Source organism: Clupea harengus, chromosome 7 (genome assembly GCF_900700415.2).
Source record: "Clupea harengus chromosome 7, Ch_v2.0.2, whole genome shotgun sequence".
Taxonomy (NCBI): domain Eukaryota; kingdom Metazoa; phylum Chordata; class Actinopteri; order Clupeiformes; family Clupeidae; genus Clupea; species Clupea harengus.
The window spans coordinates 7635081-7651023 of NC_045158.1; the positions used below are offsets into that span (position 1 = coordinate 7635081).

Sequence of the window (15943 nt, forward strand, 5' to 3'; positions counted from 1 at the left end):
GCAAACTGGGAGCATAATCCTGCACCAGGCCAGGGACACAAGCAGACTCGTTTCTATTGAACTCTACTTTAATGGCAGTGATTTCCTTGATCATTGCTCCCCAGAGTCCTCTGGCGTGACTGGAGAAACCAGGACTCCGGACTCCTGCTGCCTCGCCCCAGAGATCAAATGCTCACACTCTTTGAGGAAGCTTTATTACTCTCTGGGAAGATGGCAATCTGCACTCGGAGGAGTGTCAGATCCACACAGACGCTTCCTGCCTGGTCCCAGGAGCTCCTGAGTAGCTTCCTAAAGCCCTCCCACAAATTTGCTCTTCCTTCCGGCACTTTCTCTCCTCGTGTGTCATGTTTGAGGTCTGTTTTCTGGCCAAACCTTGATAGCTGCACACACTGAGAGTTCCTTTTCCTGTCATCACACACATATAAACTTGTACAATGGCTTCTCACTCCAAACTGTGTGATTGCATCTAAAAGTATTCTCACACGTACATTAACACAGATCATAGACCAAAAAACATCACTTTTCCTTGTCCTGCTTTTCAGTATTTTCTTATCCTTCTATTTGACGTTTTTGCAAAAGTTTGTGTGTTGCACTGCAACTTTACGCTATGCTTATTGTGGACAGCCCCGTCTCTCTGTTTGTCATCAAGTGTTGGCATCCTAGATGTCTCTGTAGCTCTGTCCAGACTCACAGCCGTGAGATAGATAGATAGATAGATAGATGGATACTTTATTAATCCCGAGGGAAATTTAGGTCATCCAGTAGCTTATACACTTAACTTAACTCGCAAACATACATACACAAATCACAGTAGAATCACAGTAGAAAAACAATACACATAGGGAGAACATGTTCACAGGGAGTGGGGTGTATACAGATATTATACAGATAATACAGTGTGCATTGGTTGTGTCAGTGTTGATGTTCACGAGGAAAGTAGTGCAAAGAGTGCAGAGAGATAGTGTTCATGTGCTTGTGTGGATAGTGCAAGGATTTAGTACTTCATCATTTGGCCTGAGTGTAATTTTGTGAGTGGGTGTGTGCAGCCATTAGAGTGTGTGTGTGTGTGTGTGTGTGTGTGTGTGTGTGTGTGTGTGTGTGTGTGTGTGTGTGTCCAGGCTCACAGCAACAGAGCATTGGGACCAAATGCCAGAAGCAGATGCCAAGTCATTCCATCATTTGGCCTGAGTGTAATTTTGTTTATAAACAATATGGCAAGTCTCACAGTCTTTTCCAGATGCCTCAGATTAATTCCCATGTTGTGAGTTTGTTAAAAAATTTGAATTGAATAGCTTATGCATTTTTCGATAAATCTGTATGTGTATACAGTGCATGTGTGTATGTATCCGTGTAGTGTACATGTCTGTGTGTGTGTGTTTGTGTGTGCAGTCTTCTTCATCAAGACCCGGAGGCTTGTTTCCACCACCATGTACTGCTCAGAGTTATGTCCATGACTTTAAAGTGCCCAGCGCTGGTGTGTATTGATCGGCTCCCCTCCCCTCCCCTTCTACACTTCCAAACTAATATTTCCTTTCTAAGGTTACCCTCTCATCTCCACATGTATCCCCAGTGTTTCAGGTGAGCGCCTGCCCTGCTGAGGGTGACTCTGACATAGAGTTCTGTCTTCTCTTCTATTGGTTTTCTCACAAAGCTTCTTTTTCTTTTTCTTTTTTTTTACACAATCTCCATATATGGAATGCTTCCAGATTGTTCTTGCATGATTCATTTAAGCTCTCATGAGTATGTAGTGAAGAGCTTATGAGTGATTAGTAAGCAGATGTTTTTAATCACGGTGAGTAATGACGGGCTCTCAAGTCTGGAATGAGAAGAATGTTGGGATTCCTACAGGAGGCAACCAGGAACACTCCTTCATCAAACACGTCTACACACACACACACGCACACGCACACACACACACACACACACACACACACACACACACACACACACACACACACACACACACACTCTGAAGGGCCTGACCCTCTAGTCACCTTGCCTTAGCTCTAGAGACCTCTCCATGGTCTCATCCAGGGGAAGCACTGAGGCTGTTTACAACTGACAAAAGCAATTATGCCACAATGCACATCACAGATGACCTCAACACACGAGAGTGAGGGGGGGGGGGGGGTGCGAGAGGGAGGCAGAGAGCGGAGGATAAAGGACATTCATCTTAATGGCCATACCCGGTGACTGTCCTACTAGCACACAGACTGTAAGTGGCACAGGAAGGATGCGGTAGGCTGTTGCTGGTAAAAGACACATAGCTTTAATAAATAGCTGATCCCTCTCAGTTGGGCAGTGGAAAAAACATTCAAATACAAAAATCTGTAAACTGGTAGGCCTGTGTTATTCTGACCCAGCTGGTACAGTGTAGCACGCTGGTGGTTTTCAGGAAGTTCTGGAGTTCTTTCCGTCCCAAATCAGAGGGTTTTCATGAGTAATGTGGGAACCGTCCATGGTATGGACGTCTAAATAAACAGTAAGCTGGAGACGTGGCGTTTGTTTGTTTGCAGTCATCGGGGAGGCCTGATCATCAGATGGACATCAGATTAATGGCTCTCCTACCAACCAGAGCTAACAGGGTGTCTGCACATTAGCAGGGACCCTTGCGCCATAATAATCTACAGGAGCCATCTTTTGAAACTGAAAGGCGTCATGCTGAATGCTTACAGACATATATGAATGAAGCCATGGTGGATGGTGTTTACAATTAAAGAGTGACCTGAACTGCCACCTCGTTTTTGAAAGCCCACTGTTGTCCTGCACGAGTGAAGTCTATTTAGTGCAGGGTTGGCATCTCAACACTATTGCAAAGCATTTTGTGTGACTGGAATGTGTACTTCTTGTTTTATTTACTGAGTAGAGCAACAATGTGAGTCTACTGACCACTAAGTGACTTGTTCTACACTAGCAGCGGCATTCGGACCGAATGATGGAGCACAGGGACATTTGTGTCTGGTGGCATTCCTCGTCTGAAATCCAGTCGCCTGTGCGCTCTGACATTAAACCACATTGGCTGAAATTTCAGGGTAGGGTGCTGCTGTCAATGCCACACTTTGCCTTTCATATCCAATGACATGGTGCTGGGTAAGCCAGAGAGGGGCATGGGGAGGGCACGAGGAGTGCTGAATCAGCCCTTAGAGAGACTTATAAGGAAGGACACAGGATCACCACGAGGTGAAAAGAACAAGCCACCATTGTTTCACAGCAAACATAGTGTGCACGCTATCATCAGTCTGCTACTGTTTCATGGGTAGGCCATCTTGATGAGAATCCTTGAGAAGTCTAAACACAAAGCCAACACAAATTTGAAACGCTGTGCATAGTAATTGCAGCTTTAGAGCTGTTGAGTTCACCTCGGGGGTTTAAAGCCATCATTGCAAAATGCGAGCCGAACCAGTTGTTTGTTTTCCTGCAATATTTCCCAAGAACACCAGCCCCTTCTGTCTCTTTCCATGAGAACACTGGCTGAGAAGTGTGCTTCGGGTGACCCCAGTCAAGAGCGTGTAGGCTTGGATTTTTAGAGGCTGTAGTTTATAGGGATCCCATCAGAGACCCATGAAAACTGACCTGGGTATTGAACAACTAAAATAGCTGAGCTTCAAGAGTATAATACCTTCCAACAGTGGCAAATACAATCCTAGCAGAGGGAAATAAAAATGATTTCTTCTTTATGGGGTTTCACAGAATGCAGGAAGTACTTGCCACTCCAAGACACTTTTACAGGTTAATTTCATACAAACTATGATGATGTAGAACACTCACTGCTTTTACACAGGAAGTTAACTCTAGACATGTGATTTATTGGGTTCAGAATGCTGCTGCCCCGAAAGATTCATTTCCTCTGCCTGGTCTATGCTGTGGCCTGGGAGCTCAACAGTGTTGCCAAGACATCTGAAAAGAAATGTCAACTGTCTGGCCAAGGAAACAGTCACAGCAATGAGTTCACAGAAATCACAAACAACAAAAAACAACAAACACACACCAACACACAGCTCTGTCAGTGAGACAACTCCACACCCATCTTAAAAGTCTAAGTCACATAAACCACTTGCAGTGACTAGAATGAAAGCTGTACTTGAGTAAAGCTAAAGGGTGATGTTTTGGTGCATGTCTATGTTTTATAGGGGTAAGTGAGATTTCCCCCTCATTTTAGGCCTTGTTGGCCCTTTATTAACCACCAATTAATTATTATCTCCATCTGTCCCATCACTTGTCTATACATATATTGTATCTCTCATTTTTGTAACTCTTTACATTTCACAAGGGAGTGCTAAGCTACAGACGAGTTATTGATTAATCATAGTATATCTGACTCACAATCTCACTACACTGGAATGGTGATATTTATAACTTTATTTATAACTTTATTGCTGGTCTGCTTACACAACACCACTACGTTAATGTCTGCTGTTGCACATGCTAATAATGAGTTGGCATGACGAACAAGCTTTCAAAGAAATTATCAAGGTTCAGATTCCATCTAGGTCACATCTCACAGTGTGAGCAGTGTAATGCACATCTGTACGAAGAAGTGTCCAATCTGTAATCTAAACATGTCTTCCAGAGAAACACACAGTAATATGTCAACTGACATACTCAAGATAGTTTCCAGGAAAAACTACGCATCTTAGCGCTGGAAATGACCTCACAGTGGCCCTTATCTTCTTAACTGTTCAGATGCACATTTCCTTCTTTTCAGAGAACTCTGCCACCATCAACCCCTCAAGATTGGGAGGAAGGCCTCTCCTGCATCTGGATCCTATTTTCTGGGAGAGGGACGATAGGGCCAGCTGTGACCTTCTCATACTACACCCTTCTCATACTACACTCTTCTCATACTACACTCTTCTCATACTACACCCTTGTTACTTAGTAGGATACAGCTCAGGGTTATGATTTTAGGGCAATGAATGAGCCATTAGTCAACTACAAAGCAAAGCTGATACTAAAACAAGGATAGCAAGGAAGCCCCAGGCCAGTCTGCATGACAGACATAAGCTTTGAGCCACAGGTACATCGGTTTGGTGGTCATGGATGATGGACAGGAGAAAGAAAGAAATGTGTGTTGTGGATTGGCAGCCAAACCAGACTTGACCAAGATGTAGTACCAGAGGGAGGTCTGTTCCTCTGGACTAAAAAATACCCTTTTAAGTTTTATAGAAAGCAGCTGCTTTAGTGGTGGATGAGTTCATCAACTGGCAATGCCAAAATAAATGCCATTTGACAGCTAAGGAGAGAGAGAGAGAGAGAGAGAGAGAGAGAGAGCACACACACACACAGTTCTAATGAGCAGTGTTCACATGGCCAATAATGGCCACTTAACATAATGACATATTGGAGAAAATAAAGAAATAACACAGATGAGTGTGAGTAGCATTGGCACAACAATTATATAAGTGTGTGTGTGTGTGTGTGCGCGCACATTTGTACGTTTGTGTGAATTCAAATTAGTTTATGCATCAGCCAATAGGTACAAACAGACAATGTGTAGGACAGTAAGTAGTGCCTGAAAAGGCTCCACACTGCTACCTGTGTGTGTGTGTGTGTGTGTGTGTGTGTGTGTGTGTGTGTGTGTGTGTGTGTGTGTGTGTGTGTGTGTGTGTGTGTGTGTGTGTGTGTGTGTCTGTGTTACCTGCATGTTGGGTCTCTGTGTAATGAGCGAGCCATCTGTGTCGTATGTGAACACAGTGAAATCTTCAGGAAGCAGCAGCCTGGAAAACAGAGCATACCCAGATAAGGTCACAAACTCAGTCAGGACACACAACTCTTTACACACACAACAACCACAGAGACGTCTCACAGGATACTTGTCTGGTGATCTCGTCCAATATTATAGCATTGTTGTTAAACGCAACAAACTTTTCTCGCAGAGTTCCTTCCAGCACAAAGGTCACGGGTTTCAGAGTGGGCTGAGGTTGAGCTCTAGGAGGGAGAGTTTGGAATGTTCTGTCCCTCCACCACCACCCAGCCAGCCAGCCTCTTCTGGTCAGATCATTTCAGACCATTTCCTCAACTGTCTCAGGGACAGGCGGTGATCTTTTTCTATAGACACGGACACACTTCTCCATTTTGTGCCCAGTTCCCAAGTGTGAGATTTGGCTTGAAGAAATGAACTGAATGATCTTACTAACTACACATGTAAATTTTTTATAGTGTATGTGCACCTGTGGAAAAGTACCTTGTCATTCTTTTTGCTCTCTCTATGTGTGTGTGTGTGTTTGTGTTTGCACCTTGCTTTGTTTTCCACTACAGCAACGGCCACTGTAGGACCTCTTTTTGGGCCGTTTTTGGGGGCGAAATAAGTACCTGCCTGACCGTGGACCTCAGTTTCTCAGCCAACTATTGACAGATCTCTGCAAAAAGTGGGGGGTAACCCAAACACTAACAACAAGTTACCATCCACAAACTAATCTCACAGAACGCATCAATAGGACATTCAAAACTATGGTTGCGTCTTATGTGGGACAGAATCACAGAGTGTGGGATAATTGGCTAACAGAGTTCAGATATGTCATTAACAGTGCCAGACAGGAAACTACCGGAAAAACACCTGCAGAACTTGTTCTGGGCAGACAGCTGAAAGGACCCCTGGAAAGGCTGACTCACCATTCACCAAATCCTTGTCACCCATCATACCATATCATTGAAAGACAACATCAGCTCAATGAGGAGGTGAGAAAATGTGTGAGGAGTGCACAACAGACAAGCCAGGTATTATGATGCCCACAGGAAAGATGCGCAGTTTCAAGTGGGAGACCTGGTCTGGGTTCGTACACACCCTCAATCCAAAGCTTCTGACTATTTTTCATCCAAACTGGTACCAAGGTGGGCAGGCCCCGCCAAGGTGGAGAAGAAGCTTGGGCCAGTGAATTATAGAACTAGGTGGTTTCACCCTGAGGATAAAGAGGATACATTGAATATTGTTAATCTCAAACCCTTCTTTGGAAATCTTCCTCAGTAGCCTTCGGCTGAGGGGGGGACTCTGTGGCACCGCCACAGATGAATTAGGATTTAGACACCCTCACAAAAGACCCCAGTAAGAAACAGAGTTTAGACTTAACTGTTGAGGTACAGGAGGGGGAGTCTATCCGCATTTTTCTAAGTATTGTACTGGATATGGTGACGGTCTATTCTTTATTTTCTGCATAGTTGTATTCTTATTTTTCTGTATAATTGTATTTCTCATTCATCCCTGTGTATAATGGTGATCGGGAATATAACTGATCATATACAGGAAGTGGTACTTTTAAGTTGACAAAAAAACAGAGCACACCTGAGGAAACAGGAAGTGAGTGCATGTGTGGGACACCTGAGATCTTAAGTGCATTTCGTGTGCCATGAAAACTGGAGGAAGTCTGGAAGGAGCCTGAGGCCAGGTAAATGGGATATATCCTCTCTGTCTTGACCACTTGTGGAATTCTTCGGAATATACGGTACTTTGATTTTTCCATCTTTTTTGGCAAGAGAAGAGGAGTTTTTTTTGTATAGTTTGTTTGTCGCATATGGTGGCCGGACATGGTTTGAAGGCTGACTTTTTCTGTTGGACCCTCCTTTACCAAAAATCTCATATTTGAAGCAATGCTTCAAGGGACTTGATGTATAATTTGATGTGTATTTTGTTGTTTAATATTGAAATGTTTGATAAGGTTCATGAAGTTTGTCCTTAAAGTTGAGTGAAATAAGGAAATTGCTTGTTTTGTGTTTTCAAGTTTCACCTCTACAGTGTCTCGAAATAATGTTCAATAACTTTAGTTTCTGAGTTGAAGCCAATTTGTTCTTGATGGCAGGTTTCTTCTGTTCCATGCCTTCCTCTTTCTTAGCTCTGCTTGCTCTGTCCACATGCTGTAGGTCATCCAGAAAGCGCAGCACCTCGGGATACCTCTCCTTACACACTTCAGCGAGGAAGTGGAGAAGAGTGGACTTCTGATCCGCAGATTTGGTGTCCTTCAGCTTGCAGAGGGAGCTCAGGTCATAGCCGAAGGACTGGGCGTTACATGGGTTCAGAGAGCTGCTCCTCATCAACCTCCAGGATTATTCTTCTGATTTCCTCATAAGGCATTCAAATAGGTACTTCTGCGTGGCCCTAAAACTGCTGGGTGGCGCTTGCAGTGAACGGTTGATGCTTATTCGTTAAACGCAACATGAGTTGAAAACAACAAGTGCCATTCTAAAACCAGCAGCATTTACCAGAGATTACGAGTTGAATACAGAAAAATAAATGATGGTTTACACAGTTAGCTTGTTGAGGTTAGTCACTGAATGAACAAAACAACACGTCAGCTGAAATAAAGGGCTTTTTATTAATCATAATGGTGTTGGTTTATTCATTTATCAAGTAATTACAGCTACAATGAAACCAGTTTCAAGCTATCTGACAATTTCTTTTTTTGGAACAGCTATTCTTAGCTTTACAGTGTCCATTGACTTCAATTCACTCAACTTGAACTTATTAGTGCAAATTCGGAATTGTGTCCATAGATTTTATCATTATTTGGGTATTTCAGGTGTGGTGGTATAAAAGTATAAAAGTGTAATGGTGTATTGGAGTGAATTGAGGTCAATGGACACTGAAAACCTAAGAATACCTGTTCCAAAATAATTGCTGGATAGCTTGACACTGGTGCAATGAAGCCATTCAATTCATTGTTAGCAACTTTACAGCAAAATTCAACTGTCGGCTTGACCTTGAGGTGATCCCATTGTTATCTTGAAATTTTTTGTCTGAATTGACATCGCGATCGAAGAGCCAAATATTACATCCTGCTGCACCGCAGTGGAAACAAAGACCGAAAGGGCCCATTAGGGGGTCGTTCCTGAATACTTTCATGCCACTTAGTAAGTGCCCCTTGTTCCTGCAGTGGAAAAGCACCTAATACACACACATTATACACAGTGGGTCCATACCGAGTGTTGACACTCATTTGTCATACCTACAGTTTGCCTACAGTCATCTACCACCAGTAGTTCTTATTGTACAAACATTAACTAGTGGTTTAAACAGTTATTTCTTTTCAGTGTACTTAAGTGTCCAACTAAAGCTTGGTTTGGGCAATGGGACAATGTTAAAAGCTTTTTTTTTTCTCATCAAATCCTGTGTTAAACGTACACCAGAGCAGGTCTTGGAGTGGGAGTGACCCAGTTGGACCTTACAATACTCTCTTAGTTACGCAATTTATTATATATTAAGGGATTGTTGGAATTCCCATATTAAAGACTTAATGTTAAAAACATACATACAAACACTCTCTCTCTCTCTCACTCACACACACACACACACACACACACACACACACACACACGTCTCTGAAACCGCCCCATCTCCTGTTTAGCGTTCTGTGATCGCCCCTCTGGCCTGAGCCCAGCAGCTCTGCGTGAGCCAGGCTGATGAGAACAGGGAACACAGCTGGGGAAAATCAATCCATCTGACTTTTCATCATCCCTGGAGAAGCTCAAATCCCCAACAACACGACTCAGTTTCCCTGAAGCTGAAGAGGGACTCATATGAGAGTCATATATTCAGTGTCATTTATTCAGTGTTGGAGATATTAGATCTGTCTGCTACAGACGGCACTTAACCCCTTACTGCAACAGGCTAGTCCCTGGTCTGCACTGTATCTCTTTGTACTTATGGCTCAGCTATTGACCACGCTTTTAGTCAGCTGTCATGATGTTCCTGATAGAAGCCCATTAGTCTAATGCACCTGAATAACGAGAGTGAAGGGCTCCGGCGTTAGAGGAATTCTAATGAGGGTGTGAGACACACAGGGCGACTCAGCAGCGGAGCGGCCCTGTCTGGCCACCCTGGCCTGGGTCTCATCCTCTGCCAAGTCTCTCCTTAAGGAGATGGAGGATGACGTGTGGACGCCTTTCCAAGGCCTCCTCTCCAGCAAAAGCAACGAATGATAAACACTGGGAGGAGGCCCACACAGGGGATATACCCTGGGACTGGGATATCAAAACTAATGTCGAGTACGATAGCGCTAGAGAGGGGACGTCAACTTCCAAACTGGGATGAGGGATTTATCGAAACATTGAGACGAACTTGAATCAGAATCATGTTTATTGGCCAATAAACAATCACAGTGACATTTCTGAGAGAACACACATATCCACACATGCATATATGCATTACTTGAGCAGCTCTGCATGCAAATCTGCATGCATGAACATCCGTGGCTGCATGAGAGGACCACTGTGAGCACACCTGAGTAATGTTTGTGCGCCCACATCCTTGCCTCTGTGTGTGTGTATGTGCATCTGTGAGCTGGTGTATGCGTGGGTGGACTGTGCTAAGAGCTGAACTGACTCCAACTGTAGATTAGCACGACTGCAGACAGGATTTTAGTAGGCTGGGGGCTCAGGATGGAGGCGCTAATTGAGCCACAGATATTTACAGTCTGTCAGTGTCTTTTGTCTTTCTCACTCTCTGCTTTCAGACCGAAATGAAGAGGCTATCTTTAGACAGGATAAGAAGCAAACGTGTGCAGGAAGACAAAAATGAGGAATAGTTAGGTGCTAAGGGGCTAGTGGGGACACCTGCACGATGACCCCAAACCCACGGAGGCTCACAGTGGCTCTGAGGTATGCTCTGGGCTCCTCTATACATCGGCTCTGCTCTGTTTCCTTAGAAGTGACACAAACACAGACAACAAAGGGAGATCCCTAGTGGCTTATTTGACAGTGTGTTTGACTAGCAGTCAGGTGGTAATCTGAATTGTACTTTAGGCTATTGATGACACACACGCACACACACAAACCATAAATAAAACGTTTTGTCTTTGTGTGTAGGCTCACAAGTAAACAGGCATTACAGGCCAAATTGTTGAGTTTAGTCATTGTAGTACATTCATCTGCCAGCAATAACTGCCCTTAATGGTCAGAAAGAAAAATACTTACTCGTTTTTCTCTAGGACCACGATGTGCTTCTCTCCCTGGGCTTGGATGACATAGGACACCTTTAAAAATAAAAAAGACAAAGAAAAAATAAAGTGAGCTTAGGAAGAACAGTAAAACATTGAAGATCCTACCTGGAATTGTGGATGGAGAGAGCAACCATGTGTTTATTTAAGGAGGCTTTTAAGAAGCATTTCCAGAACACAATGCTTGACTGATAATTGGCTTTTAAAATGCCTCTGTATTCACCAGCCACTGGGTTTCTAAAGAAAAGCAAGACTCCCGTTTCGTTTGGGGTGGGGGGCACCTGAAGAGAGTGAAATGGGATTTTTACACTTATCACATAGCTGCCGTTGCTCTGTGAGAGAAGTATGACACACACACACACACACACACACAGATATGGAGTTGTTTGTTTTTCTGAGAGCACATATGGAGTAATAATGTTTCCAGTATGGCCACACTCGCTCCATTAGAGCTGTAACCTAGCGACCCAGCTGGGAGTGGAGCGCTTAACAGTCATAATGACTCTGGACAGACTCAATGTGTTTCTATGGATACCAGCACCGCTTTTTCTTCTTTCACTGGCCTGTGTACACAGATTTTCCTCCAAGCTGTTTCACCAGCTGGAGCAGATGACTAACACTGGCTCGGAGCATTACATCTTAGTTTCAGTTTTCCTTCAGAGCAGGAGGAGAGAGAGAGAGGCTTGGAATTTACCCACGGTGCCTTGTGAGGCCGTAAGCTTTCAACACTTTAGCTTAGACATGGGCAAGTTTGGAGCTGAGACTGAGGTCCATGTAATGGAACCCAGACTGAAACACACACACACTTTTCTCACTTTCTCCATAGATGATTGAATAGATGATGGAATACATTGTGCAGATGATTGTTCAGAGTTTTGAGAGGCTTGAAATTAAGCACTGAGAAAAACAAAATTAGGTCAGAGACACAGATGCAATGAACAGACATTTAAAAAACTGGAAAGTTGGTGAAAGAGACATTTCAATGTATTTGATTTGGGCGCACAATCATCAAAACAGTGGTAGAAGAGGATTTTATGGATTACAGATGCAACACACACATACACGTGTGCACTTACTAAGAGACAGACAGACAACACACAATCAGTTCTGCAGACAGAAAACACACCGGCTTTAAAACACCTTAACATGACCTTAATCATGATGGAGAGAAGAGACTGCCACAGCCTCAGGTAGCTCAGGTGATTAGTGTCAGTGTGCAGACAGGACACGTGAGGCCTACGGCAGCTCCAGTGCATCACTTTGAACTCTACACAATCATCCTGCCATAGTTAACTCTACAATCATCCAGTCACTTTGAACTCTACACAATCATCTAGTCACTTTGAACTCTACACAATCATCCTGCCACATTTAACTCTACACAATCATCCAGTCACTTTGACCTCTACACAATCATCCTGTCACTTTGAACTCTACACAATCATCCAGTCACTTTGACCTCTACACAATCATCCTGTCACTTTGACCTCTACACAATCATCCTGTCACTTTGAACGCCACACAATCATCCTGTCACTTTGAAAGCCACACAATCATCCTGTCACTTTGAACGCCACACAATCATCCTGTCACTTTGAACGCCACACAATTATCCTGTCTCTTTTAGCTCTACACAATCATCCAGTCACTTTGAACTCTACACAATCATCCAGTCACTTTAAACTCTACACAATCATCCAGTCACTTTGAACTCTACACAATCATCCTGTCACTTTTAACTCTACACAATCATCCTGTCACATATTACAGGGGTGAACAGTGGAACCCAGGGATACCAAGAAAGTGACCATAATAATATAATGTAATGTAATTTTGAAAGGTTTTACCTGTACATGTACTGTTTTGTTACTGGTCAACATTCTTAAAAGTGCAAATAGTTGACATCCCGACACACAGTTTGTCAATCTGGTCATTTGTAAAACCTCAAACTTGTTTCATTTATTTAATTTTAAGAAAAAAATCTTGTACATATAAACATCAAAAAGTTAAGTTCCATAGTTCATCAAGAAATAACGTCCTTCATCAGGGCACAGGTGTGTTTGTTCGTGCTTGCATATGTCAGTGTATTCTTCACAGCTTGACAGAGAAGTTAGCTCAAGGACATCGGAAGGGGTCCGGAGCTAGACCCCAGGCTTGGCAGTCTACCTAGTCATGTGGCACCTGTTCGTCCTCTGTTTTGCTGTCTGTCTTCATTTCCTGATCACGACCTACCCAACACGCCAGCCCACACACACACAGACAAAGCCAGTCTCCCTCTTCGTATCCTCCTCTTCACACACACACACACACACACGCACACACACACACACACACACACACACACACAGTCTACCTCTCCACATCCTCCTCTCTCACACAAAGACACACAGGCGAACATGCACAGACGCAGTTTCTTGCCTTACTGCCCTTTATATGGTAAAAGCACTATCCCACTATGACTGTAGCAACACTGTACGGTACAAGTAAAGACCTCAGAGGCCATCCTCACATATCAGCACACGTGATGTACAGCGCTAACAGCCTGCCCTCCGTGAGCCTGCCCATGCCAATGACATAGGGGTGAGAGCCAGCTTGTTTGTTAGGGGCCATGCTGCTGGGGGGTAAGGCCACCCCCGGGCCCAGTGCTACGCTGGCTCACACCCGTCTCTCTCTGACTGGACATCCGCTCCCCACCAGATGGTTCTGGAGGGCTTTATTTTCGGATCACCGCTGGAGAGAGCGAGGCCAACAAAAGATGGAGAACGAGAGAGAATGAGAGATAGAGTTAGAGAGAGAGAGAGAAAGATGGAGAGAGAGAGAGAAGTAGTAGTGTTTGTGTGTCTGTGAGGAAGAGAGGAAGAGAGCAGCATGAATTATGGAACGAGTGACTGAATATGTTTTATAAGAGAAATGGGGCGATACAGTCAGAAATAGTGTGGAAAGAGCAGGACATTTGCAAGTGACATCCCCTCCTGCACATCTCTATCACTCAGGAACATGTCTTGCGTTTACCTAAATGTGCCCACTGTAGTGAAGGCTGAGACTTGGGAATGCCTGAATGACAGGAGGAAAGAGAGAGAGAGAGAGAGAGAAAGAGACCAAACTTGCAGATTCCTTCTCGAAAGGCACACCAGTCTGTACAGGAAACAAGCTAGCCACTTCTGACAGCACTCCAGTGTGTGGGAGCTTCTCAGGAGATCACACACACAGGCCAGCCAACCCCCTGAGTCACCCCTCAGATAGACGTCAAGTGTGAGATGATCATTAACTTGTGCTGCTACACTACACCGAGAGCCTGGCTGGGAAAGCCTGTACAGAAGGCTAGAGAGAGAGCGAGAGAGAGAGAGAGAGAGAGAAAGGGAAAGGATCATCCTTCTTCTAGCTTCTGAAGTACACATCCTCTCATTCCGCCCACTGTCCTCGTGTTTGCCTTTGTTCTCCTCATGAGAGGGCCACCGTCTGTGCTGCTGCTGCCGGCGCCGCCTCCGCTGAGCAAGTCCACACTCGCATGTTGCTCTGACAGGAAAGAACGGAAAGGAAGAGGAGGGAGGGAGGAGGGGTGCGTTCCAGAGATCAGCTACATTCCAGAACGTAAGGAACAATCTGTAGCTCGCGGCACAGAACTGGGGCTGAGTGACGCGGCGCAACGGAGCAAAAACAAAACAATGGCGAACTGTTGTGGAGTGAGAGGATTAAGAGTTTGTGAATGAGAAGGTGGTCGGGTTCCGAACTGAAAGTTGCGCCATGTTTCTCCACATCCATGTACCGAGCAGCTCATCTTACCCAGAAATCCCATTGCATTCCGGTTTAAAAAAAAAAAAAAAAGCAATGGGTAAATCCCAATGGTTTCCAAATACAAGAAGGACTTTTATTTCCTTGACCTGGAAAACCCCTCTTCTGAGAACTTCTAAAGTGCACACTGACCCAGACATACGCACAAATGCAAAGCCACACACACACACACACACACACACACACACACACACACACACACACACACACACACACACACACACACACACACACACACACACACACACACACACACACACACACACACACACACAACCATAAAACCACTGTCTGTTTTAATTGTGATGGGGTCAACCACAGTGTTTTGTGAATGCTGACATTACAGTGGCCTTTGGCTTGTTCTGACTCTCTGGCCCTCTCATCATGTGAGAGGATGCTGCTGCTGCTGGTGGGGCTTACGCATCAGAACTCAGTGCCCTTTCCTGGCAGCGTCTGGCTGTCAGTGGCCCCAGGGGGAGAGCCTTACGGTGCCCAGCGGTGGGAAGGGCAGACGAGGACAGCGGGGGGGGGGGGGGACGACGACACACTACAACAGTGGGCACACATACACACGGATCAGCAACAAGGAAAGGGTGGGGAAGACATAAAGAGAGAGAAAGGCAGAAAGAAAGACTGAGAGATGGCACAAGAGATGGAGCAAGAGAGAGGAAGTTTAGCTACTGTAGGAAAAAAGCTGCTGAGATCAGCGATGACCAGAAGCTGGCCTGAGGTTGACCTGCTACAGATTCTGGAACTCCCTCAATGTGATCAACGTGAAAACACGGGTCTCTCTGTAAACAACCAAGCAGAGCTCGGGGTAGCTACCTCTCTAAATATCTATCTTTCGATAAAGACTAGATCGGATCCGCCGGTCAAACCGAACAAAGGGCCGACAGAGGGCAGAGAACAGGTGTGGCCACTCTCACAGCTGATGGAACATGGGGCACAGAGTATTTTCTTTTACTCACACTTCAAATGGGAAAGGGCCATTCCATTCAGCACTGCCCTCACCCTGATTAGGTTCCTGTGAGACGAGGAGGAAATTGAACGTCTGAGCTAAGCTTGGTCAACAAGTGTGGGTGATCAACAGCGGAAGTGATGGGAAACTGGGATGGCTGTAACAGTAGAAGGGCATGAAGGCCGGAAATAGTTTTCCATCAGCTCAAAGGCAGCATTTGTCCCTTTTAGATGTTGGCAGCATTTGTCCCTTTTAGATGTTTAGATGT

The 15943-nt window shown here is 44.7% G+C and overlaps 1 protein-coding gene across 2 annotated transcripts in view; it reads right to left on the reverse strand.

Annotated features, from left to right (window-relative positions):
• Positions 1-15943, reverse strand: part of LOC105890034 (disintegrin and metalloproteinase domain-containing protein 9) — a 39447-nt gene that overhangs the window by 17842 nt on the left and 5662 nt on the right. For both annotated transcript variants that reach the window (XM_031570342.2, XM_031570341.2), the window contains exons 3-4: positions 10903-10961; positions 5639-5717 (exon numbers count right to left, since the gene is read on the reverse strand). In XM_031570342.2, coding sequence (XP_031426202.1) covers positions 5639-5717; positions 10903-10961 — 138 coding nt within the window. The remainder of the gene's footprint in view (positions 1-5638; positions 5718-10902; positions 10962-15943) is intronic.